Here is a 27,917-nt window from a genome sequence, read left to right on the forward strand (position 1 = left end):
TATCAGTCCCCAGTTTGTTTTTTTTAACGTTGGGTTTCTTTTTGGTTGTTTTTTTTTTGTTTTTTTTGTTTGTTTGTTTGTTTGTTTGGAAGCAGCGATATTACTGTCCTAGATCCCGAGAGCAGTAGCAGTAATGGATCCCTCTCACTGTGAAGAGACTCGTGCTGGATGTCATAATGTACCAAATCAGTATTATCAAAAGGATGATTCTTATACACTCAACTTAAACGAGACTCTTCTGAGAAGCTTATCAATAAAAAGTACTTGTTTCTTCAACGACCATGTCTGGTTTTCCTCGCGTCAGGTCGTCGCGTCGTTTGTCTGAGGTGGGGAAGCCTGAAGAGGAGCCGGGGATAACGACCTGTAATGGCGGGTTTTTCGGTTTTTCTAACCCGTCCCGTTAAAAAGTTCTCGATCGGGACAATACAGGAGTAAAACCGTCATCTCTGCAACCAAATTTCAAAAATATGGAAAACAGCACGTGTTTGGATTTGGAAATAAGCAGTGACCACACGTGTTGTATTATGCAGCTGAACAGCCAGCTCCAACATGACTTGGTTTTTTTTTTTTGTTGGTTTTTGTTTTTTAGAATGTGTTTATTGGGAGGGTGGGGCAGCTCTTTGAACACGTCCTAAGTCCAATCACCCGTTCAGATCAACTGTTTACCGACCCCAGTTGCCTTCAGATAAATCACATGCTTGTCTCGGTTTAAATATAGCCGGCGAGGGGGACACGTTATCTGCACCTGCAACTCAATCCCCTCCCAACGCCTCGGCCCGTCGTTCATCTCGGTGTTAGTTATTACATGGAGTATTAATTTTTGTGACAACTAGATAGCGGATCAAAGTTAATAGTTGTTATCGTGAAACGCCGGGGGCTGCGCGATACGGGAAACCATTTTGTAGCCACCCCCGCGCCGGTCAGTTGACCTTGTGCCGTTATAAATAGACGGCGTGACCTCAGCCGCGTGACTGCTGCATGCCGATCTATACCCTCTCCGGCTCTCGCACAAACACACTTACGCTGCGTCGAGACACAAAACCACATCCGCTCAATCAGGCATGAACAATCTTTAATGCAGGATGGTTTTCTTTCTTTCTTTTCTTTTCTTTTTAATACGCCAAAGCAAAAATACATCAAACAATTCATTTTGCGTGATCCGTTTCTGCCATTTCAAGGAATGTATGTGTTAAAAAAAAAAAAATTCAAATCACTTAAATACCAGGATCAGCGAGGGGGGGGGCGGGGGGGGGCTGGGGGGAAGCAGCAGACATTCTATGTTACAACAATCAAGGATGAATCGTCGTCACCTTTTTAGGAAAAAAAAAAAAAAAGGCGTGTTTCATTCATTATCATATGATTTACCTGAAGACATTCATCGGAAACCGGAGTCTGTGCAAATGGAGGAGGCGGATCAATTTCAAGCATCGGCTTCTTAAGAAGGACCCCGTGGCTTACTGGCATCCAGCGGCATTGGTAGCCGTTGTGGATGGGGGTGCGGGTGCGGTGGGGGGCACTGAGGGAATCTGGGGTTTGGGAGGGGGGGCGGGGATGCTTGAGGGAGTCATATCTTACAAAGGTAATAAGATCATAAAGTGCAAAGGAGGGTTCCACACTAAACGAGCCTGAGATCTGGGCGTTTTTAAATATGTGTGTGTGTGCGCTTGTGTGTGTGTGTGCGCTTGTGTGTGTGTGTGCGTGTGTGTGTGCACGTGCGCGTCTGGATCGCCGTACAGGGCCTGAGAATGTTTAAAAGCTCAGTGAGAAGCTGCTACAGGATCAGTGCTGATGCTGCACCACCAGTCTGGTCTCCGGAGAGAGAATATCGTAGACTTCCGAGGGAGAACGACGTTTGGCTTTTTATTTGCACACGAGCAAAGGAGGGAGGAGGGGCGAGAGAGAGAGAGAGAGAGAGAGAGAGAAAGGCTGGAGAAGAGGAGAGGTTGGGAATGGGTTTCCAGGCACAGAGATGGAGACGGGGGTGGGGGTTTGATGAGGTTAGCAGCCGGGCTGATAGCGTTATGTCAGCATGTCCCACAGACAGCAGCAACACAGGGCGGTCCAGCAGGCGGTCAGGCACGTGTCCCCTGTGTCGTCTCTCCTCCGCTCCTCCACCACGTACACTGGAGAGAGAGAGAGACACACACACACACACACACACACACACACACACACACACACACACACACACACACACACACACACACACACACACACACACACACACACACACACACACACACACACACACACACACACAGGGGAGGAAAAAGGGAGACACACAAAGGTATGTGAGAGGGAGATAAGATGGGGGTGGGGGATGTTAGAGAAGCGGCGTGAACAAGCTTTCGGACGATTCTGAAACTGCTTGATTTGGCCACTGCCCTTTCACTGACTCGGCAAGAGAAAAAAAAAAAAAAACAACAACATGAAAGTGATGCCAATTTCGGGTTCAGCGTGCAAAAATGTCAACACATCAAAACAGTAATGCTGTCGATTGTGGTCCACAACTCTGACCACAAGAAAGAGACACGTTCCTATCTATTGGTTTATCACTGTGGTGATGTATTTTCAAATGTACAATTAAATTACTTCTTAAGCATTTTGACTTGCACCACATAATTAGTCAGGGTTTATTCTGACATTACAAAATTAAATTCAAGGACTTTCAAGTACTTTTTAAGCACTATTACTTCCATTTTCAAGGACTTCCTGCAAAACAAATATAATCCATTTTCAATGTGATCTTTATTAATGAAAATATAATCCTCATCTCACTATTCTAGTCTATTATTTATAGTATACTGTAGTATAGTAGTATAATAGTAGTATACTGTGGGTGTGTGTATGTATATATATATATATATATATATATATATATATATATATATATATATATATATATATATATAATCTATTTGTCATCTATTTCTATTAGTGTCTATTTCCAACCATGCTGGATTAAATCAACGTTTCCTCGGCAAAATGTCATGAAAGCAATACTGGAAAAATGTTATTACGTTCCAATTTGAATAACAAATCCAGGAGAAACATCACAGGTTTTCAAATTTCTTTTTTTTTTTAAGAACTTTTCAAGCACTTCCGCACAAAAGGGGATATTTTCAAGCTATTCCAGTGTGTACATTTCTGAGCATGAAAGGCAAGAAATTCAAGCTTGAAGGACCTCAAGGCGTTGACAAGAATGCCAATGATTTGGCAGCAGGGGGCAGTACACCTGTTGGCCAATGGGGGGCCAGGGCCCACAGGTTGAAGCCACATAATCAAGACCAGAGAACTGAGAACAACTGAGAAACAGGATCAGCGCTGGAGGCACGGTGGCGTTAATGACGTTGAAAGCAAACAAATGTTCGCCCTGTTATCGTCGTCAAAAATACAGCTTCTGGTGTGGGTGGTAGCGCCTGTATTTACACAACTCTTAATTAGCCATAGGCAGAGTCGCCAAATTATCAATGCGGAAGGATTTTGTTCCACACGTAAACAAACACAAATTAAATAAATAAATAAATAACATTTAAAACAATTTAAATAATAAAAAAAAATAAAAAACACCACATCTCTCTGCGTATGTGTTTAATCATTCAAGAAAACAAACAAGCATGAAGCATGAAGTCGTCATGCTTTCGACAATCAGGCCGTTGGTTGCGTCAGGCTGTAAGTGAGGGCGTTACCAAGGTGACCAGTTCCCGGCAAAGCACAAAATGACTAGCTTACCCCTATCAATACCGCTCACTGATAATAATTTGACACTGTTGTCACGTAGGTTAATCATTACCACATTTTCCATCACAACGACTCATGGCCAAATTCTCCAATTCTATTCCCTTTGATCAAGCTAAAATGTTGATATTTGTGCCTGCTGTGAAAGCGGCTCTCAACCCCAGTCCTCAGAACCCCATAAACAAACAGCCAGTTAGAAGGGATTGATCCACTCCCGGTTTGCCAGGCAAATTAAATTAACCACCATGTCAATTTAATTAATGACCCTGCAGCACAGAAACTAGAAGTGGTGCAAGGGAACGTAGTTGATCCGTGATCCGTACGGGTCGCCCCCTCCCCCCTCGTCCTCGTCTCGCACGTGAACCGCGGATCGATTGCACAATTTAACCATCGTAGTGAAAAACAGTTTTACTGCCGCTGTCACTTTTTAAAGTGATGATTCCATAAATCTGGGTGCAGAGTTGCAGTGAAAAGGAGATGAAGGCAGACGCCGCTGTGTTTTACTCTGAAGAGCAATGATTGGTTCGCGGTTAACGGTTTACCCTAACCCTGTGTTGCTGCTGCTTTGCCACATATCGTGAAGCAAATGTCAGCGCTCTGCGTCTGCTCGTCGCCATATTGGATCCGTAAAGGTCCGCTGGTAGACAAATACGATGTGTATTGAGAGACGCAGACTTGGCTTCATTCTGACCCGATTTTCATGAAATTTGGTTTGTTATAAATGTGAGAAATTGAACATGATACTGTGATTAAATTCAGTTCCTGGGGGCAGATCTTATCATACCTTTTCATACTTGTTTCATTTTTAAGATTTTTTTTTTAAACATTGGACGTCATAAATGTTGTTTTCATTTAAGACCATGGGCAACAGTTCCTTGCTTTCAGTGTTTTCCAGAATAATTGGAAAGCAAAGATATACAGTGGTACCTCGACTTACGACTGCATCTACTTACGACTAATCCAAGATACGAGCAGCGACAGTCGCGAAAATTTGTATCAACTTGAGACCGACTGCTCCAAGGTACGACCGTGGAAATTTGCCGTTGCAGCGTCGGCGGCCAGTCAGCAGTCAGTCAGCAGTCAGTCAGCGGGCGGACTACATCGTGTATGCACATAGTTCGCGGCTTATCGATATTTTTTTCATATTTACTGTGTTTGTGCTGTGTATTTTGTTTATCTTCACCCTTCATGATTTCATAATTCATATGGGAGAAATTGCTTCGACATACGACTGTTTTGATATACGACCGTTCTTATAGAACAAATTACAGTCTTAAGTCGAGGTACCACTGTATTTGTCTCTTTTTTTTTTTTTTTCTTTGCCGATCCTAAAAAATGATCCGATGCATGACTCAAAACCGGGATAGGATCCAAAAAGTGAGTTTTGTGATCCGTTACACCCCTAGAAACCAACAGTACTTGAGGACTGGAATTGAGAACCACTGTGATTTGTTCTACAATTCAGACTTATCAAAACATTTTTTTATGAATATCTCAAGCTGACTATATTGGGGATGTATACTGGTGCTTTCATAAGATATTTATTTACACACAGATTGAGTAATAATCATTAGTTAGTCGTAGTAGTTGGTTAGATTAGAACACCTAGAAGTCTAGTGTCTGAAGTTTAGAAAATCACACTGCTTTACTGTAAGGCAGCCTATAAGATAACATGTACCCATACCAAGATCTTACAATAATCACAATTCTAGACAAGATCATATATTGACACTATATTGATATTTTGTCCAACCCTTATTGGACCTACATGCTACTTACTAATCCTTATACTTAACATTTCATTCAGATAAGCCTTTCCCACATTGTTCAAAGTCTTTCTAATTTGATATGTTTCAATAAATAACTCTCCCTTATGTGGTAGTACCCACCTGTGTTTTTGGGAGCCTCCCCATACATAGGTCCGGGTGGTGGCCCCCCCTGCCAGCCAAACTGTGGTTGTCCCGCGTACCCCTGGTAGGGAGGCTGTCCGGGGCCAGGGTAGGGGCCCCCGGATCCGGCAGGATAGTTGGGGTAGGCTGGGTTAGGCTGCTCCATGTTCACAGGGTATCCCTGAGGAGGATATCCTTGGGGAGGGTATCCCTGGGGGGGATGGCCCTGGGCCGGGTAGCCCGGGGCGCTGGGGCCAGCGCCTGGATACGGAGGGGGCTGCTCGAAATTCATCTGCACGTCACAGAATCACCTGAACAGCAAGAAGCGGCACAAAAATATAGATATTAGATATAGAGATATTAGAGTCTGTCCTGGGGTAGCCCTGGGCGACAATCAATGTTATTGTATACCATCTTTGACTATTATATTGTATTACTACTACTGTACTGACTACAGTATTGTACAGTTATGAAATGAACACTGTCTTATCCACCAAACTTTTATCATGATATGTGTTTTGAAATAATTGAGGAAGCTCTACTTAAAGAATACAGATTTGGTTTGACATTATTGTTGGATGTGATTATTTTAATTAACATCAGATGAAGACAATGTTAATCTACAAAAGGTAAATAATATGAGAATTATACTTGCAAATCCAAATCCATAAGCAATTAGTACACTTGATTCCGTGAAATAAAACAAAGTCATTTTGATATTGTAAGATTTTCCTCACACAAGGCCTCATGTTTCATAAGTAGGTAGACTTTCCTTAATTCTATTCCAATGAATAATAGCATATCCGCATATATGATACAATGTATATTCAGTGATCACTATATGCTTAAAAGTGATTTTATAAAAACATACTTAAATACAGGTACTCCGTTCCTAGGACCAGGTCGTTGAGCGAACTGTTCGATAAGCGAGGACCCTTGTTATTTGACGGTAAGGGGGCGTAGCCATTGAGAACGCTAGTGTAGTGAATACTGAGACTGCGAACGGTGATGAGATGAGATGTTCAAGTGATTATTTGTCACATACATACACATACGGTCGTACATATATGCAGTGAAATGTCATGACACCCGGTGATTACGCACAAGCTCTATGAGCTCGGAAAATACTCAAATGTGCGTAATCGACACACGGTGCTCGCGCAGGCGGCCGCAAGGGGCGGCGCTACAATCGCGATTCTGGGTTCTATAATTATATAATAGGATTAATTGTCTGTTGTATTAAATATACATCTAAATCCTCCTAAATGAAACTTTACCATAACTTACCTCCAGTACTATTAGGCTATACTGTGTGTGTATGTGTGTGTGTGTGTGTATATATATATATATATATATATATATATATATATATATATATATGGCTTACCTATAAGAAAATAACTTAAAAAATAATAAAAGAAAGTAGATGTGTATACAGTGTATATATAGTGTATATAGTATATACAGTGTATATATAGTGTATACAGTGTGTTGAGTGTATACAGTGCGTATAGTGTATTAAGTATATATAGTGTATATAGTATATACAGTGTATATATAGTATATAAAGGGTGATGCGCACTGAGATTCTTGACGCTGAGACGCTGTGGTATTGTACGCACAATACAGATTGGTCAGAGAGCTGGTCGTGAGTCAGAACGGTCATTAAACAGGTAGGTTGTGATGCGAGGAGTACTTGTAGTCATCTTTGTACATGAGGACAACTCTGTGTGGATTCGGTCTCTAAAGGGACATTAGGGAGTTCCCTCCGGCACCAATGTGATGCAAGCGTTGCCAGGACGGCACAACATATGACACTGGGCCGTGGAACCCAAAGCTCATGCATTGACTTAATGATGCCTCTTGCCAGCACATACATGTCGAATTCTTACCTCGCCCAACACCTTTCAGTGCAAGGGCAATGAGCACAGGACTGTTCACATTAGGCAAATATTGATATTACTAATCATAGGGTAACTGCGCAGTTATCTTAATGTGTGTTAGTTTCACAGAAACCTAGGGAAGGACGCCGGTACCATGCACCTTCCGGTTGTGTCAACGCAACAACTGTAAGAATATGTCAGCCTATCGTTCCCACAGGGCATACTAATTTGTTTGAAAACACAGCCGGGCAAAACACCGTGAACTTAACACACTAAGGTGCTTAGAATTTGTCAAACATTAATACATCCAAAGAGATGCATGGATATATCCATATCCAACTATATACTTGAAGTTAATTGTAATCAATCCATGAATGTAGTTAGATCCATGCCTTGAAAATGTTTCAAATTCCACTTAACAAAATAGATAAGGGAAATTATGTTTTGTGTTACAAGATCAAAACTGCAAGGCTGTACAAATTCACCAGTTCCAGACAGGGTAATTGCTCTCTGTTCATCAAAACACGCTCAATTTTCACACTGAAAGTTAGAACTTATTTTTGGAGTTATTAGAAGCTCATCGTAGAAGGCACAGTTATCCATGTTTGTGACGTTTTGAATGGTTAACAGAATAGTGGGATTATTTCCATGCATAAATCTGCCCTGGTGGAAAAATAGGCATCTTACGGGCACACACACATCGTTGGTCAATAATTTCACAAAGGCTTGGCAATTTGCTTTAGATTACAGCTGATCCACGTTGAGAATGTGCGTGTGCCTCTTATTTTGCAATGTTGTCCTTAAATGAGCTGGACTGAAGTCCATGCAGTAAAACACATCACCTGGCTTCACTCAAGGTGTCTGCGTCCCCAGTTTCCCCAGATAAACCCAGCAGCGCGTTGCCCTTTCCTTGACTTCCGTGTGTGCACTACAAACACCTAAGTAGCCGAGCAGCTCCCTCCTACTCTGCCGTGTGGCCGGGTCCGACTGTACAACCAGGCCACCGTCAAAGGCAAAATACCGTAGTAAACGCACTATCTATGCACTTTGTTGCATTCAGAAGATACTGCCCTGTACGCCTCAAACAAGTCAACGTATTACCAGCTCTTATGGAGGTCGCTCAAAATTACAATGTGTCTTTTTTTTTTTTTTTAACGTTGTATGGTACTGCTTGGCGCCTGTATCTAAAACAATCCTGATATATCTGCCCATGACATCAGTGGGAAAACCCATTCCAAGTTACTGTTGCTAATTTTAAGCAGCCCTAGTCATAAGATGTGTGTAACGCAGCGCGCGTTGACCGTACAGTTGTTTGATCGTAGTGTGTCTAGAATATGTTGCTGCTCTGTTGACAAATGTTAAGATCGTTATTTATTCATCAGGGTTGTTTTTTTTTTTTACTAAACTATTATTTTTTTATTTTTACAGCGCAGCGCAACAACTACTGCGTGACCATATATGGTCTATCATCATCCGGAGATCTTTGACCTTTTTGGTCGAACATTGACGGAGGCGTTAAAACTTCTTCCTCATTCGAACCCCGGAGAATGGAAGCCAAAACACCATGCCACACCACCTCAGGGAGTCCCCCAACCTGCTGGCAGATGCCGTGCACTCTGTAGCCATGGCAACCAGGCTCCAGCCCCGGCTTTCTTAAAAGACACGCGCATTAGCTCCTTTGTGCGTCGGCGCACGTTTCACCGGCTAATGAGAAACACCGCTCGTCCCCCCCCCCATCACAAACTCGCTCGGTCATTCTGCGCTTACGCGGCGGGCAGACGCCGCTTCTGCCTTCCTGGCACAAAGGAGCAGGGTGAAACATAAATCCCAAATGTCGGTTCTCGCCCACAGGCCTGCAGTGGGCGACCGCCTCACTGCGAGGCGTCCGCAGCCAGAGAGACCTGTCCGTGTTACAGCCTGCAGAGCTGGCAGGAACACGTCGGGGGGAGGGAAAAATAATCTAATCTACAGGAGCTGATTTGGAAGAAGGTGGAATAGTCTGCATCGCAAAACAATTTGGTGCACGTAGGTATGAAAAATAACACTTGGCTAGTGTTACGGGCCCAAATGGTAGCTTTTCGTGTACTTCTCTCATTGTAGGCCTGTGGATTCAAGAAGACAAACGACGACTGTAAACAGTAGTGTCCAGTGGGGCTGATAAATATGGAACAATATATTATTACAATTGTAACATGTGGAATTTCACACATGTATAGAGTTCAGTGGTAAGATAAATTAAAAAAATAAAAAGCCATTACATTGCACTATGGGGCCGTTCGAAATACAATATCTGACCAAAACGACTTCGTCAACCATCTCAGACCTCATTTTAGTTATTTATTTCATCGTGAATAATTGAAGACCACGGAGCTTGTGTGTGACAATTACGCCGACGTCCTCCCCGTTGAATCACATTTAAATAGCACCGAAAGAAAAACAACATGACAACAATGAAAGGAAATGACACGAGACTAGTGTTTAACGATCTCCAATAAACCCAGGGGCTCACTGACCGCATCACAACCGGGTGTGAGTTTACCTATTTGGACAAGCACAAATCCTCAAAAAAAAAAAAAAAAAAAAAAAAGACCAAATTTGTTGTTGTTGTTGTTGTTGTTTCTTTTGGGAGGCAACATTGTCCTTTATCTCCAGCAGCTTATCATTTATTAGTCAAAAGGTGTCCAGATATCTCAAGACAAAGAAAACGACTTGACGCACACGCACGATATATGCTACCATCCCATTTGACGTTGGCTGGGGAATTGTGGTTCAAGCTGTTTTTTGTTTTTTTTATCGATTCCAATATCAATTAAAATCATCATTCTCATGATCGACCATGATGATGGGGACGGTGTCGACGCTGTCGTTGACGCCGAGTTCCCCCTCACGCCGAACAACGAGGCCGTGGACATATTTGAAGCACACCTGCAGGCCCACCGTCCACGGAGCACTCAGACGTCCGGCAGCATTTCCCGGTCCCACGGAACTTCACGCGTTTTGGAACAAACAACGGTTGCGGCTGTACACGTACCTTACACCAAATGGGGGCCGGTTGGAATACTCCGTCGACAGCAGGACTCGCCCGGTGTTTATTCTCAATTATGATTGGAAACAAAGAAAAAACGGACCCTTCGGCGTATCGCGCTCGGCTCTGTTTCCCCCCGCAGGAGCCGCCCGTGCCCGCTGGTCTCAGTCCGGGTGCTCGTCCGTTTGTGCGGGGCCGTGACGTCACGGCGTGAACGGTAAAGCACTGGGGGGGCGGGGGGCGGGGGGCGGGGTGGGGGGATGGGGGGGGCGTTGAGTTGAAGAGTGTAACGGCAACGACAGGCTGGCCGCCTGATTGGCTGAGCGAGAGCCTCGCTGTCGGGGAGTGACCAATCGGAAGCGAGAGCGGATGAATCGATGACGCGCTTCAGTGACTTTTGACGCGTCCGGGAAACGGCGAAATAATAGCCTTATTACCATGAAAACCAGAGATTAATGTCTCACAAGGTGGAGGACTAAAACAAAACAAATATATATATATATATATATATTTATGGGCAAATCGGAGATGGACCATTTCTTTATAATATATATATATAATAAAAATAAGATTGTGAATGAGGCCCAACTACTGCAACATAAGCTCTTTGATTTAACAAGTAACTGTCGTCTGCGATTACATTGACCTTACTTACCAGTAGAAATGTCTTATCTTTATGAATTTAATTTAATTTTACTAAATAATTGATGATAACGTTAATACTGCTTAAAAAAAAAATATATATATATATATATATATATATGTATGTATACACTTATTACCTTGTGGGGGTATATTCTGTATAATATAATGTGTCATCGTGAGCAAGAGGCAATGCTGTTTCTCTTCCAGCAGATGTCACTCATTCCCCGGTGTATTTCACTCCCAGTTAAACTGTGACAGAATATTTTGTCTAACAGGTTAATATTTCCTGGCTTATCACTAAACACACCTTTTAATAAAGGCGTTTTACTTGCCGTTATTATTTTCCAACTGTCGCGCAGTACTGCGCGTCATGTTGTGAATATGAATATGTCTGTTAAGTTTCATATTGTGGGGTTGGCTATTCGGTTTGACATTCACCCCTCATAGTTCAATGACTTTTTATCTGTGCAATATTTCTGCGTCAGGCCTGCAGCACTGGCAGCTCCGCACCTTTTTAGACGAAACGGAGGAATCATATTGGTGACATCCTACTGTATACGACATAGTGTTCTGAAGAGGTTATTTGAGCTGAGAGAGGAACCCGAGGCCTTCATGAAGGAGGGTGGGCTGCATGTTTCCAAGCTCTGGTGATGGGCAAATCGCAGATGGACCATTCATTTATAATTGATATGTGACACAAGAGCCGAACACACTGAATCTGAAACTAAAGGGCTCAAGCCACCTTGTTGGGGTGGGGTGAGGGTCATCATCATTGTCCGGAAAACTGAGATCGTGGAAATGTCCACACACTACCAAAAACTGGTCGTTTACTGACATGAAAGACCCTCATGGAGAAGGGCACTCCATACGGCGGTGCTGACCATGTCGCCACAGGAAGGCGAGACTTCAAGACCTCTGCTTTTCAGGTGTTTGCTGACCTCAACATAAGCCATGTCATGCCATGACAGTGCTCCTGGTGAGGTAGGAGAACTCAGACCCGCAGTGCAGCCACGGCAGGAGGAAAAGCCGAGTGGATTGGACAATTCCTGAAAAAACACGGGACAGTTTGTGTCCCCCCCAAAACCAGGAGAGGACGCACCCCGGGCCAGGGGACCCGCAGCCTAGACCTCCATAGGACCTCTTTGTTTCCTCTTAGTATTTCCTCTTAAGATGCTTCATGAGGACTTGTGATATATCATCGTTATGAGGATGCTTTAGGATATATTATTTATGTGTTCATTTGTTATTGTGATTATACCTGAAGCTTCCGCTTTTCCGCATGTACACAGCATGAGGCGTGGCCAGGCTGCTCTGAACGAACGGTGTGGACTGTGGATGAAGCGTGACGAGTGACCTTCAAAACTTGACATATGTAGACTGCTGCGACATCACAATGACATGGTTGCCACAGCAACGGTAGGACTACTCACATTGGTTAGTGTGTGTGTGTGTGTGTGTGTGTGTGTGTGTGTGTGTGTGTGTGTGTGCACAGCGAAACTACTGAAATTAACGTCTAATTAGTCCCACGTCTGAAAAACTCCAGCGCAGACATTTGACGCGGGGTATTCACAGCTCAGTGTATCCCACGAGTCATCACATTAATAATCCTGTTTATCTTGTCGGATACAGTGAATTTTCCCAGATGTCGGGAAGGACAGTCCTCCAATGGGAACTATGCAAACTACGGGTTTTTTCACCCTCGCCCTTGAAAGTGTTTGTACACGCCATGGGCCGCGGTGTAAATGTTATGGGCAGTACAAAGCTGTCCCACCACAACCCCCCAAAAAATGAAATTGTGCATCTCACAATTTAATGTCATGAAATTGGTTACACCGGCTGTGGGGGAGGCGTCGTTCTACATGCCAAATTTGGTCAAAGTGATATGTTAAAATTAGATTAAGAAAACACTTTATTAATCCAGATTCAGGGTTAATGCAGGCATTAGAGTTGCAAGTCAAGAAAGAAATAAAAAAATAAAGATAAAAAAAAGCCTATAAACAGAAGTTCGCAGGAAGTAGCACTATTCTAACTAATGAGCCCAATATGGGCAGGTGGCGGTTATACTGGTAATACGATGGAATATTTCATATGTATACGTACAGGTACTCCTCACTTAACGCCGAGCTCCGTTCCTAGGACCAGGTCGTTCAGTGAATTGGTCGATAAGCGAGGACCCTTGTTATTTGACGGTAAGGGGGCGTGGCCATTGAGAACGTTACTGTAGTGAATACTGACAAACTGCGGGAACGAGACTAACAACGGTGATGAGATGTATACAGTGTATATTTTGTATATATAGTGTATATACTGCATATAGTATATACAGTGTATACAGTATATAAAGTGTATATTGTACGCAGTGTACAACGAAGACTGGTCAGAGAGCTGGTCGTAAGTCCGAACAGTCGTTAAACAGGTAAGTCGTTTAAGTGAGGAGTATATGCATATATATAGTCCGGTGAGATAGCCCTTATCAATACAATTATAACACACTGGAAAACATCATTGGCTTGAACTCATTCAAAATTTCGTTTATAAAACCTATTTTGAACACCGAAGAAATAGCGTTTTTTTTTTTTACTATTTCAAGCATTTTTTTTAAGTTGATGTGATGACTCCATTTTTTTCAGTGTAAGGATAATAATAGCAGTAATGGCCATTATAGTAATAGTAGCAGTAAAAATGGCAGTACCAGTGGTACTGATACTATTACTGGTACTGTACCAGTAAGACTAACACAAAAGGGATAGTGAGTATGAGTATTGAGAGTATTATACAGGCGTTATCGTAAACAACAACAACTATAATAATAATAATAATAATAATAATAATAATAATAATAATAATAATAATAATAATAATAATTATTATTATTATTATTATACATTTATTTATTGATTGCTTAAAATAAAATACATTATTTACATAATGAGGCTGTTTTTTTTTCCATCTATTTGTGTTGTCGCGGTCACTGAACTAGTTCATCCGCCCCTGCGGCCCACTCCGCGTTTCAAACCCTTCGCACCACAGCCTTGGTTCCCTCCCACGTGTCCGTGGTCTGTTCAAAAACATCACGAGGCTCCGCTGCAGCGAAGAGCACATGGTGACTGGAGCCGGAGCCACTGACTCTGCTTTCCCCGTGTTGGAGGGTGTTTTTTAACCTGCCCGGGATCAATTCGATCGCGGCGTTCCGAACGTCGAATCAAAAACCGGTTGCCGCCTCGTTTGCGAGAACTTTTTGTTGTTGTTGTTGTTGTTGTGGTTGTTGTTGTTGTGGTGGTGATTGTTGTTGTTGTTGCTGCTGTTGCTGCTGCGCGTATCTGCTGCGAAGCCATGTCGAGCAACGCGGACAAGTCGAAGAGCTGCCCCATCCCCACCAAGGTGCTCACCCTGAAGGACTGGTCCCAGCTGCCCGACTGCTACAGCCAGACGCCCGGGGGGACCCTGTTCTCCACCACGCCCGGAGGTACGCGCACCACGCGTGCACGGTTGATTTATGCGGCACTTTACGCGAAGTAAATCTTTTTCGGGGGCACGTATGCATGAGCACATGGACGCATACACCGATGCATACACCGATGCATACACCGATGCATACACGGACGCATACGCGGACATGCTTGAACGCAGCCAACGCACGCGCTCACAACATGAGGGGGGGTCGTTGGGGGGCGGCGTGCAAAGGAAAAACAACCTTTAGAGAACCCAAACTCATCAAATGCAATTAGTTGAAGCATGTTTTTGAATATTGGTAGTGAAGGGGCTGGTGTAGTGTGCTCAGGCAATGCATTCCAACAGATAATGAAGTAACTTAATTTGTTTTATTATTAGTATTATTATTATTATTATTATTATTATTACATCTGAGCAATTAGGCTTTATCACAATAAAGTAATGCAAATCGAGAAATGCTTGTCCCTATATAATACTTTTGTATATATGACAAAGGTTGATGAAATAATAAAATATGTATGTCTATATATATATATATATATATATATATATATATATATATATATATATATATATATATATATATATACACACACACACACACACACACACACACACACACACACACACACACACACACACAGTGGTGCAAAATGATGTAACAGAGGTGAGGGGAATAGGCACCCTGAGGACCTGTTTGATTATAGACACCAGTTCAGTTCAAGTGTATTTGTTTTGTGTCTCCGTGTATGTGTTTGTCTAGTGTCCTCCACTCTGTACTTCTATGCATACAGCCTGTTGACTGAGCCGGGTTAACAAAAGGGATTTTCCCTTTCGAGACCATCCAAAGTTATGAAGTTGCGTCGCATATGAAACAACATAACATTGTCTCCATTTACAGCTGCCACTGTAAGAAAAGTGCTGTGCAATTCAAATGGCAAGAGCTGTCTGCCCCGTGACCTCCGATGGGGGAATGGGGAGGGGGGTGGCATATGTTTTCAGCTGTCACAACAGCCAATTGATGGTTTCTATAGTTGTGGTGGTGAAGTTGGAGGCTGCCCTTCCCAACCACCCCCATTGCCTTTAGAAATGGTACAGTTCCGTACTTGGGTTGTGTATCTGAAGAATATGATCTGCATTACAATACAACACATCACAATGCTGATGTATTGAATTGTGATTTCATTTGGTGTGTGAGAACCAAGGTCCGTGGTCACTTTGCTTTCAGAAGTTGACAGTATCTGGTCATATCTGCATGAAATATAACCATATAACAACATTAACTGTTAAAGATAATGTGGACCAAAAAAAAACCCCAATTGGACTAATGTGCTTTTCTTCCAGGTTTCTCCCCTCTATGCTTCCAGCATCAATGCCTCTGTGCTAAAACTTGCGGACTCTAGCCAGGAGAGTAAATACAGAACTCCCCTTTCTTTCCATAACTGCACATTTAGATCGCTTTGCACTACATTTCCGAGGCTAGTTTACATTCCAGCTCCCCCTCCCGCTCCCCTTTTGTACTAAATAGGCAGCTCATTGCATAACATGTTTTTCCTTCTGTGTGGCGGGGGAATGGACACTGTACATTGCTGTTCAAACTCCACCATGAAATGCTCCGTGAAGCAGACCACTCCCTCACTCATATGATAAGCTAGAGTTGGCCCAAGTGCCCGCACACTGTAAACGGTTTGTTTATCTTGCGCGCAGTGTCTCAAAAGCGTCTGTTTTGCTGAGGAGCCGAATAAATGTCACCCCGTCGTTTGTCTGCGCCCAAAACTTTAAAAATAAATCTTCATCTGGCAATATACCGCGCTACGCTGGCCTAGCCAGCCACATGTGGCTTAAATCTCTATGATCCAAAGAGAGTGTGCTGTTCATGTTCCCTGATTTCCTAGAACTGAGTGTAAAGGCAGCCTTTATCCCTCCCCTCTGCTTCACTCCCCTCGCTCTTTTTTTTTTTTTTTTTTTTTTTTTTTTCCCCTCCACTGCATTGAGCACTGGGTGTGTTTGTTTGGCATGTGTCCAGTAGCCTTGTCAACCCATGATACACAGCTCTCCTGTCGGCCCCCTCCCCCCTCTGCAGTTGTGAAGAAGTAAATGCAACATGTCAAATGCAGTGCACACACGTTGAACCGCAGACCGCGTGCCGAACGTCGGACAAAGGGGCTTTTCCCCCCTCAACATACGAGGCAGGAAGTGAATCTGCCATCTTCCTCAGTGTGTTCCACACCTCCTTCATTGAGCCGGTGAACAGTTAACAGCTCGGCCTGTCCGTCTTAAACAACCCCCAGGAACATTAAGCTGGAGAGGGTGATATCGCAGGGTGAAAAAATTATTTTGAAAATAGCAAAGAGTCATCAAGGAGCTTTATGACGAGTGCACAATCGAGATAGGAGAATGCATAATGGATCACGTCCCTCACACTGATGGATACACAGTCAGAACACTGTCTTTTCCTGGTGTTGTTTTTCCTCCTCTAAATGTGTGTTGTTGCTTGAAACGAGTATGTAAGTGTCTTGCATAATCTAAAATTTCAACATGGGAATTCTTTTGTTCACATTTTCTGGCCCATTTGTGTCAGGACAGAGGGTTTATTTACATATTTCAGGTTAGTCCTGAAGCCCTTCCTTTGCTGTGGGGCGGGGCCGGGGAAAACATTGTTCCAATCTTCGCCTCTCTCCTCCTTAACAGGGACCCGCATCATCTACGACAGGAAGTTTTTGTTAGACTGCCGTAACTCCCCCATCGCCCGGACCCCGCCGTGCTGTCTGCCCCAGATTCCCGGGGTCACGGTACCGGCGACTCACCCGATGGGAAAGCTGCAGGAGCTCAAAGAGGAGATCGAGGAAGAGGAAAAGGACCTCGCAGGTGACCGGGCGCACGCACTCTTTTTTTTTTTTTTTTTTTTTCCTTCTTTCAGGGGAGAAGCCAAACTGATACGCGGGGCGATTCGACCCTGGCAGGCAGAACACGTGTCCGCGTGCTGGCGTGTGCAAACTTAGAGGCCGCTCTATGTGGGGGAGGGGTTAAAGTAGGAACAGGAATAACCCGATTGCACATCGCTCCCCTTGCGAAATCTATAGTGTTATTTTTTTTTTTATTTTTTTTTTTTTTTAACCGTCTATACTGCCCTGTTAAGTCCGGGTGAGGAGGCCGTGAGACGTCCTCAGATGCGCGCTGAAGTGGCAGCCCCGCGTTCACTGCGCAGTGTTCTCGTCCCCCATAGATCAACGTGCGTTCCTGCAGGTTCGCACTCGGCTCGGATGCCCTAAAGAGGACCGTGGTAAAGGGGCTGAATTCCGCGGGACTTCTCATTGTCGCCGCGTGTTTATCTTCTGCATCCCTCCGCTGCCGTACGGACTAGGCCCTCTGACCCCCCCCCACCCCCCACCCCCCCTCAAAAACTAGGCCAGGGCAGCCTTGGACCTGAAGACGCCATTAACATCGCTCGATGTGTTTGAGGCGGAGCAGAGGGGCGATGTCGCTCGGATCAACTTGGGAAACAATTTTTGACTTTCACAATTGCTGGCATTGCAAATAATACAAATCAAATGTACACTGCTCCCCTATGGAGAACTGTTGATAATTAACTTTAAAAGTCATACCGGAGGCGACTATTTCCATAACTCGGGTAAATTATTGAGCTTCTTGAACTTAAACTTCCTGTCGTCAGCCCCGCCCCCCGTCTGCACCCAATACCAGGGATGAGGCTACCTGTTATGTATGTCAGTTATTTGGGGTTACAAAAAGTAGTAGCCGGAGTCGTCGTGTGTGACGATACGTTGCACATCACACTCGGTGGAACTTGTGTGGATTCCGTAGACAAGTTGCAGACAGGCTGAGATTGTTGTTGGTGTGGGGACGGGGGTGGCAGGGTAGGTGGGGACAGGTACGGTTACAAAGCATTTTATCAAGCTCAGTTCATTCCACCTGTCAAGATAAGTTAGGATTATCTTTGGGGATTTAAGCTGAGCCTATTTTTTTTTTCTCTCTCTTTTGGTAAATAAAGTGTCAGCAGCACAGGATAAGAGAATTGCTGTTTTTTTTTGTGTTTTTTTTTTTTTTTTTTTTGTTATCATTGTTAATATTATTCAAATGTATTTATCCCCTCTCTGCTTTCCCCCTTCTGCAATAGATGACAACCAGTTTGAGATGGACATCTGAGCCGCAATTCTGTCTCCTGTGGAGAGAATGCTTTGGTTCCGGAATCTCTGTGGTCTCTAGCGACTGTCACGATAAGCTTTTTTTTTTTTTTTTTTTCTTTTTTTTTTCCCCCCTTTAAAAAAAAATAATAAAAAATTTTTTTGGAGGAAACAAAAAAGGTGGAGGAAACCTGTAGGGTGTTGATGGCCCTAATCAAAAAAAAAAAAAAAAAAAAAAAAGTATTAAAGCTTTTCCCTTTTAACGCAAACGGAGAGGATTTGTTGTTGTCGTAGACTCCCTCGAGAGCTGCAGCGGGAAGGAAATAGTATGTTTATTTTGACTTGAGATTATTTTTTTCTTTTTTTTTTTTTTTTTTAAGAAACCTTTTTTTGTAAATAATGATATGGTTCTAGGTTGCCTTTTTAAAAGCAAGATAATGCCAAATGATTACATTAGATTACATTGAGGGTAAAGCAGGGTTTTTTCCTGCCGGCAGTTATTTTCTTTTTTTACTCCCAAAGTGGAAGACTAGTTCCCGGACGTTCTCCCGACTTCCTCGCGTAGAAGGTCATCAGACAGCTTTGACCCAAAGCCTTCTCAGGCTGTGTATTCGTTTTATTTCATTTTCCGTTGGCTAATAAACTGTTATGTGAATAATTTCCAATAAAAAAAATAAAAAAATGGAAAATGGATGATATTTTATTCTGGCATGACATTGGATTATGTTTCAAATGTTTATTCCTTCTTCTCTATTTTAAGTGATGCTTTTGTATGCTTTAGAAATTTACATAATCAGTTTCTCTCTATTAGACTTGTGTTAGAAAGTAATTTCATTAACATTTGACGTGTTTGAAACCGCTTATTGTATCTGATTTCGATTTATTTATTTATTTATTTATTTATTTATGGCGGGGGTTCTATTCCAATTTGGTGTTTCTATATGTTTATATTTGGCTCACTCGGATACCAGTATTGGTACATTTCTAATCTAGTCTAAGGCTGTATAGGCCCTTTATGAGTGTATTATTAGATTTATAGCCCTGTTTGCGGTCTTACATAACCTGTGAGGTGGACGCATGGCATCACAGAAACCTGGAAGCGATCCAACAATGTACAGAAAGGCCACAACAACTTTTGGTTGTCATGATGAGGAAAAGTAAATGTTCCTTACCATGAGATGTTTTCTCATTGGTGAAATTATACATGCATTATACATTGGTGTATAGAGTTGTCCAATACAATGTAGAACTTTTATTAGTTCATGCCATGTGACTGCAAAATAATGTTTTGCTTTAGATAGTGCTCAATAGGTAAAAGAAGGGCAAAATTATTGGGAATATACTTATTTTGTTAGTCTAAAATAAATAGTTGTGGTCTCAATGATAGGTATGCCCATTTGTTGGCAGATTCACAATATTAACTGATTGTCAACATAATATCTAATACACCATAATATTGGCTGTGATGAGCTAAGGTTGAAAATTGCAATGGGCAAATTCAGGTTTTTGCGATATTTGGAGTTCGACACTGGATAGTTGCTTGTTGTTTTCACACAAGCTTTTTGAGAAATGACACATCATCCGGGGAGCACCAAATGTACTGAACTGGCTTCATTTAGGACTGTAAAGTGAAGATCAATGGCTGCGAGAAGAGATCTAAGCTGGTCCCCGTCGATGGGATGTGGGTCAGCGTGCTCAGCTGTCGGATTCTCATGAAACCTGCTGACGTGACGAGCAGTCTGTTTGCATTGAAGGAATGACTTCACTTTTAAGCGTAACTTATCTATTTACTCCAATACAATGAGATCACACGACTGGTCACAGTTGTGCGAGTACATAAAACAAAATAAAAAATAAAAAGTACACACCATGGTGTGTTCAAATCAGGCAAAAGAAAATACCAAAATAGCCGCACAGGTATGAAATTTATAGAAGCCGTAAGAATCTTATTTGGAATAGCACGTGATGTTTTGAGTGAATTAGGGGTTCAGTGAAACATGGGCAAATGAAATGACTCTGATAAGCACTGTGATGTTCTCATGTTGTTTTGTGTATGAGAACAAGGCCAGGTGGCAAAGCATGAGCCAATCTGATTGACGTTCCTTAAGTTCGATTTGAACTGTCCATGCACTTTACTTGACTTGATTGCAGGTCTTGGTCCCAGAGGCATTACCACTGCATGCACTTGCTATAAGAACCAAAAACCTTTAGCTGTCTACTCCACGTTTAGAATTAAGTTTCACACGGCGATAGGCCCTCTGGTACGAACAGCTCCCCAGATTCAAAACAAAATTGTTAGATTCAAAAGCCCAGGCTAAATAGAATTACATACACTGACACTCACATATAATGGAGCTACCAAAACCACACTTAGGTCTATACATGAAAATGAGTGAACTTTCACAATTTCCATAACTTCTCTGACATTAATTGTATGTATTTGAATAAACAAAGCATAAACGGCATTCATTATCGAGTGTTATCAAATATAGATGCAATTTGTATTATTCCACATTTGAAGCAGATGGCTATGGACAAGATAGGCTTGTTAAAAGGCTTAAAGCAACTCCTTTTGCAACTCATTTGGTCATTGTAGAAATCACACATTAAATGCTGTTATGAAAAGTCTCTGGTGACTGAAAACAACTTTTCATTGGACAAGCAGCACCCCTTCCCCGCCTCACTTATGTTGAAATGAAACTTGCTGAACTTGACCCCCTGCCCTTTTCCATGGACCAAATACGCAGCCATTTAATTTCCCCATCCACCCGCCCTACCCCTACCTCTGTGCGGAGGTGGGGTTGGGGGCGGGGGGGTTTCTATTTCTGTCCACCCCTCTTGTTGAAGTCAGTGGAACCGGCCCGGACTAAAGTGCTGGGGCAACGGTGTCAACAGACACTCAAACAGTGCTGGGTCACATCTCTCACTTGGGGGGTGGGGGCGAGATGTGACTGGATAGTACATGTCCCAGACAGGCACGTATGCACTGTATGCATGTACACATTCCCACACAGCTACATTGCAAAATTGCCAGTGACCAATAACTAGGTGGAAGGGGTCGGATATTTTTTTTTTGGCCTGAATTGAGGTCCAGATATTCAGAGAGGGGGTGTAAGCATGCAAACACATGCTTACACTTGTGATGATGAAATATGGATTAAATTGATGTTTTGGCTGGAAAATGTCTCCATTATACCTCTCAATTATCAATTTAGAGTCTTACATCTTAGCTGAATAAACAGCACCATCCTTCTATTACTTTCGGCTCCTACTTTTGCCAGAGTTGATTCAGATAGTTTCAGCAAATACACTTAGCGTACTTGGTTTGAAATCGGTGTGTTTTACACTTGACTGCCATGTTTTGGGGTAAATCTGGTGCTGCTTGCTCATGCATGATTGAACACTGTTTACTGCATTTAAGAGTTCAAACCTATAGTGCATGACATCTGAAATCTAGCCATTGCTTAACATGTTGTTATGGTATAAATACAACATCCATGTCCATGTGTCCAATCTGGATGTGTGGCAGGTTAAGAGAATTCTTAGACACAAAGACACTTCATTTATTAAAAAAAAAGAGCAAATACTATGTTTCTAATGCACAAGGCGGTTTCTCGTACACAGATTAACTGTGATAACTGAAATGTCCTTTCTCAGCCCTGGTCCCAGACTTAGTCTTGATTTAAAAAAATCTGATTTCCAAAAGGAAGAGTAGAGCTAATCTCGGTCTAAATGAAGGCTTCAATTAAACCTGGCCAGAGGCAGGTTTATCTTTGGATTAATGGGTATGGGCCTTCAGATCGACCTTGAGAATAGAGAAAATTGATAATCTGGACTAAGACCAACACAGACTCGTGCAAAAAGTGGGCCGGTACTCACCGGTACGCAGAACGGCCACTTCTACGTTTTAGTCTTTGGCGTACTGTGACTTTTTCTTGCGTGCCGGCACCTCTCACAAGCTGCCAGTACTCTGTTCTGCCCTCTCAAGTGGACAAATCCAGTGGACATAATGTAAAATCTATCATATTTTAGTGAGTCGGAGCAAACTTTTTCTTCTAACTATTAGAACGCATGAGCTGCGAGCTCCGGCTCATGCGCGAGCGATCAGCTCTGAAATTCCAACTTAGATGTCAACTTAAATAGCCCCCGACATGTGAAGTGAATAAGGGGAGCACCGGTACATATTTCTTTCCACTTGACCAAGACCAGACAGAAGGCGCTGACTAGTCCTCAATGAACTTAGTCGCAGGACTTCCTAGTCTAGAAAGTATTCATCTAAAGTTAAGCAACATCTCAGAAATTCATTTTTAGGATTTGCCTAGTCCTGATTTAGATTCAACAGCATCTGTGAAACCGCCCCAAGAAGTTTAAGACTATAATGTACATTTCCATTGCCTTTTCTCTTCCACCACCTGACTTGGCTATTGAACATACTGTACCTGGCTGGGCTGGATAGAGCGAACAGGAATAAAAAAGAAAAGTGTCGAAAACTATTTATGAGGTCGAACCTCATCCCAAAATAGATAAGCTCAAGCTTTGGTGCCCATCATTAGAAAATCTCTCCCCTATGTTGCGACCTATAGAGTGGGAGTTAGGGCCACGAGAGACAAACAGACAACCTTGGACAAACAATCAGGAGGAGCATGTGCCTTGAGGCAGCTTGGAGTGCTTCAATGTACATGTCTATTATTAAGCAAAACAATGAGTCACACCAAATAATGCCTCTGGCCTGTCACTGCCCTGAGCAGATAGTCCCTTCATACATGACAATCTCCAGTCAGAGTCTACTCCAGGCCAGGATCCAGTCCTGTCGGGTGAACGAAAAGAAAAAAAAATTGAATCAACCATTTTCATATGTGTGTAAGCGTTTGAAAGTTGTAAGTGATAAATACAAATATAATATTTAATCAAATACAAATGATGTTACGACGGAAAATCTATATGCAGATTGTTGCAATTATTTGTGGATCAAGAGATATTCGTCTCTCCGTGTTTTTTGCATTCAAAATTCTTAATACAGATTTGGGGATTGCACATTACATTTGTTTGTGAATTGTGGCGCAGAATTCCTTCCATAGGCTTGATCTGCTCACCGCGTGCGCACATATGGGCCACCGCTGATTGTGTCCAGCGACCAGTTCTGCCGTGTCCGCTCGGTTCTCTCCCCACATATATCATTCTAACCATGCACACTTTAAATATTGATTTTGATAATGAGCTAACTGAAATTGTACTACGCACTATTTTACTGCCCTAACTCATATTGTTACATGATCTGCATCGATCAGCTTGCTGAAAGGGAGTTCTTCCTGTGACAGCTGCTGGCCCTAGCCGCTTCTGGTATGATACTATATTCATACCACAGCATGAAGCACCACATGCCCTATGGAAGAATGTCAGAACTGGGAGGGTGTTCCTGAAATCCTGTTTCCCACTTTCATCTCCTGCGCTAGGATGGGTGCGTTGATGTGTACACATGCAAGAAGCCTTAAGACATCTTTGTTCCTCTGTGTGTGTGTGTGTGTGTGTGTGTGTATCAACCCTATCTGTACGCTGTTGGGCAACATGAGATTGAACGCAAACGTCTTTAGATACTGCAGATCAGTTTGCTGTGTGCATGTTCTACGTGAGTGTGTAAATTACGTCAGAGGCCAGATTTCCAATCATTTTTTGTCACATTAACCTCCCAGTCATAAATAGATCCCTTCTATGAAGGCCAAGTGACCAACTTGGATGTCTTCACAAAGCACTGGCGGTATTTAGCAGTAAGAAATGAAGGCCAAAGAAATGCCACTACTTATGTATAGCTAAGGACAAATTAGTTTGCACGAGTAATTTTATCCCTCATTTAAAGTCGGGTCATTTTCTTCAACACATGCGGGCCCATCCATACTGTTACAGAAGTTGTGCTTTTGGACTTAATTTATGGGTGCTCAGTTCAATGAAAATACATTTTACCTTTCAGAGAACCCGGAAAATTATAATACGTACTTAACACGACTACACTGGAACCTGTGTATCGCTTTCTGCATCTATATGTATTATTAGTAGTAGTTGCATTCAGGCATCCTGGTCTTGAAAGGATTTTTTTTTTCTTTTTTTTTTGCAAAACCAAATATCCTTATCCCATATGATTTTCATTTTTTGTAATTGTTTTCTACATTTCTGACAGTGGGGAATATGTCCCTGGGGGTCTGACATTCCTAAACCATCTGTAAACATGACTTTTAATTTGAAAGTGGTTTAAAAATAAAATTCAGAGTAAGAATGCGGGACTGGGCCACTAGATCAGACTTCTTGTACTGATGCATTTCTTGTATAGTTCAGGTCACGATAGAAGCACGTCAATGATGGTATTTAGTTTATCCGTATTTCCACACATCAAAATATTTTGACCGATACGAAGTTGCTTATCTTATCTAATGTCAAACGTTCATCTCATTGCCCTGGTGTCATTAATGGTGATATCAGAGCCCTTTGCAATAGATATATTGTGATTTTTATAATGCAGTGAGAATGGTGAATGATACACGGTGCAGTGTCTGCCAGTCCGCCCCGGTAGACCAATATGGGGCTACGGATACGCCATTATGAGAACCACTGCACTACAGCATGAACCTAGAATTGAAACTATAAGAACTTCATATCTTCAGTTATAAATGATGGGAACTAACATTTTCATTTTCAAATACTTTGGTTAAAAGAAGACGAACCTGTCCTTTAATGTAGCTTTAAACAACAGTAAACATTAAACCCTTTTAATAATGTATCCTTGTGTTTGCGTGGGCTCCTCCTGGTGTCCTTTTATTTATTGCACGGTCTGTATGACTGAATTATGTTTCTAGAGGCCAGGGAAAAGCTTTAACATCGGAATATTTATGTGTGTGTGTGTGTGTGTGTGTGTGTGTGTGTGTGTGTGTGTATATATATACATACATACATACATACATACAGACAGACACACACACACACACACACACACACGCACACACACATTTGATCTACTTATTTTGGATATGAACTGATATAGATACAGTACAAAGTTATTTGAGCTTATCTGAGTAGACAACCAATCCACCAACCCACAATGGGAATTTAAGAGGATGCAGACGCTCACCTTCACCTTTAGCAAATAAAGAGATGCAGGACGACCCTCTCACCCTCCCATGCACATCCATATTGTATGTAGAACAACTGAGAAATGCACTGAGAAAATGGTGTACATAGCGTAAGATATTTATTTGCACCCATGAATAAATCACATCTGATCACAAAAATAATCTTTAAATCTGAAGGATAATATCCAGCAGTAGTTGTAGCTGCATTTAGTACTTGGGCGCTGAGCAAGGGTGCTGTGAGTGTGCACATGTTGGGATGGTTTCACTTCCAGAAATCATGAACATAGTCCAGTTTACGTAGCAGGCTATCACGTGTTGATAGAGGAAATGGTTTGAGGACGTGCAAGGTTCTCAACGGCAAAATCATTCGATCAAGAATTTGGCCGTGGCAATCTTACACCTTACAACTGACAGCTGGAACGCCTAATTGAAGGGTGGAGGTGTTAGGCCCACGGCCTCCCAGCGCCACTAGAGGCTGCTCTTGCCCCATCTGCAGCTCCCCCCTTGAGCCTATTGCACACACCTGGGATCAACTACCTGCATCACTCCACACAGTATTAGGCTCCAGCTTCCCAGTCATTCATTGCCAGACCGTCAACTAGCTTACCCGAGTTGTACAGCTACTGGCGCCATTCCTAGTTCCAGGTTTGTGTCGCTTTGTTTCGTCTTCCCCTTACCTGCTTGTCTCCGCTCGTCGACCAAGGCTGTCCGTCCCTCTCCATCCGGATCCTGGACCCCTCCTCCCGGTCATCGTCCACCCTGCCCAGCCCTGCTCCATCCCTACCTGACCGGGTCCCCCCGGCCAGCTCCACCGTGTGGGCTATTAAACATCCTTCGTCTGCCTCCCGTCTCCCCGTGTCGTGCGTTTGGGCCTCTCCTAGCCCTGGTCGTGACAGGAGGAGGCAATTTGAATTTGACACGATTACAATAATGAGGGTGATGCAGACTCATGACACCACACCTTGATGGACTGGATATCTGGCATACCGGGCATTTTCCCAGTGGGCCGGCGCAACTTGGGCCTCTGTAATTAAAAGAATAAATAAAAGTGGCTAACTACCGCTGCTGCACCAGGGGGGGCCCCCAGTTCGCCAGCGCATCGTTGATCGGTGCACCATCGATGCGCTTTGGCTGTGCGTCCCCTTGCCCCGTTCCACCAAATAAAAAAAACATGTTCAAATATTTAAAATGCATCGATAAAGCCGGGAGTACATCAGCGATTAAGTCTGATCACACAAGAGGGAGCAAAGCCAGGCTGGCTGTTGGATGATAGGCACAACGGCCTGCCAAAGAAAAAGAACATTTGGATTCCTTCATCTGCCCAAGACATGCAATTCATTTTATTTGCTTTTATGTTAATCAAATAAGAATCGAACACACATACACACTCCCAGGGACCCTGCAGTGTAGGGGAATCTTTTTTGTCTTTGTTAAAGTTAAGCATCGCTTCTCTTGCCTTACCTGACCCCCCCCACACACAAACACACACACAGACACAGACACATACTAAATGGTTTGCTGTAATTTGCTGTAATATATTAATATATTTCAGCATCAAGATCACGTAAAGATTCACAGCTATTGATGTTTTTAATGTGAAGTCTAAAAGATGCTTAATTATTTATCATATTCCATAGATTATAGATTTGGTAAAATATATGAATATCTTTCTTAAAGACAAATTCACAAGAGGGCGGTTTCTACAGAACAGTTTAATCTTCGGCTGTGTTTATTCTTATTTTTAACATATCTTTGCTATCAACTGAATCGCATCATAACAAACACGGTGCAAACTTGAAAGCCAATTGCAGATGTACATATTTATTTGGTAGAAATTGGTTGTGTTTTTTTCTACGTCAAAATTGAACGGGGGGGGGGTTCTCATTTCAACGAGGTGTTCAGTTTGGAAAGATAAAAAAAAAAAAAAGGAAAGTATGAAAAGAAACAAACATTTAACAAATCTGACGAGTGTCTGACGTACACGTCATGCCCCACGGGGAGATAATGAACACGTCATGCAGTGA

General features: G+C 42.7%; 2 protein-coding genes across 2 annotated transcripts; one reads left to right on the forward strand and one right to left on the reverse strand.

The window, feature by feature from the left end:
- Positions 1 to 1,838: 1,838 nt before the first annotated feature.
- Positions 1,839 to 10,713, reverse strand: LOC307235665 (cysteine-rich and transmembrane domain-containing protein 1). Its single transcript, XM_080007824.1, has 3 exons — positions 10,542 to 10,713; positions 5,628 to 5,938; positions 1,839 to 2,123 (listed from the first exon to the last, which is right to left on the reverse strand). Exons 2-3 carry the CDS (start codon positions 5,917 to 5,919, stop codon positions 2,020 to 2,022), a joined length of 396 nt encoding a protein of 131 aa, XP_079863950.1. The 5' UTR covers positions 5,920 to 5,938; positions 10,542 to 10,713; the 3' UTR covers positions 1,839 to 2,019.
- A 3,547-nt stretch (positions 10,714 to 14,260) lies between these two features.
- eif4ebp3l (eukaryotic translation initiation factor 4E binding protein 3, like) lies at positions 14,261 to 19,464 on the forward strand. The gene is made up of 3 exons (XM_080008031.1): positions 14,261 to 14,646; positions 17,325 to 17,501; positions 18,769 to 19,464. The coding sequence occupies exons 1-3, from the start codon at positions 14,514 to 14,516 to the stop codon at positions 18,795 to 18,797; spliced, it is 339 nt and encodes a 112-aa protein (XP_079864157.1). The 5' UTR covers positions 14,261 to 14,513; the 3' UTR covers positions 18,798 to 19,464.
- The last annotated feature ends 8,453 nt before the right edge of the window (positions 19,465 to 27,917 follow it).

This window comes from Zeus faber, assembly GCF_960531495.2.
Source record: "Zeus faber genome assembly, chromosome: 10".
In the NCBI taxonomy this organism is placed as follows: domain Eukaryota; kingdom Metazoa; phylum Chordata; class Actinopteri; order Zeiformes; family Zeidae; genus Zeus; species Zeus faber.

Bases quoted from the DNA above. Each gene is read 5' to 3' on its own strand.
- LOC307235665 (XM_080007824.1), bottom strand. From the start codon at position 5,919: ATGAATTTCGAGCAGCCCCCTCCGTATCCAGGCGCTGGCCCCAGCGCC. The intron at 2,124-5,627 runs GTGGGTACTACC...CTCTCTCTCCAG, and splicing joins GGAGGCTCCCAAAAACACAG to TGTACGTGGTGGAGGAGCGG.
- eif4ebp3l (XM_080008031.1), top strand. From the start codon at position 14,514: ATGTCGAGCAACGCGGACAAGTCGAAGAGCTGCCCCATCCCCACCAAG. The intron at 14,647-17,324 runs GTACGCGCACCA...CCTCCTTAACAG, and splicing joins GTTCTCCACCACGCCCGGAG to GGACCCGCATCATCTACGAC. The intron at 17,502-18,768 runs GTGACCGGGCGC...CTTCTGCAATAG, and splicing joins AGAGGAAAAGGACCTCGCAG to ATGACAACCAGTTTGAGATG.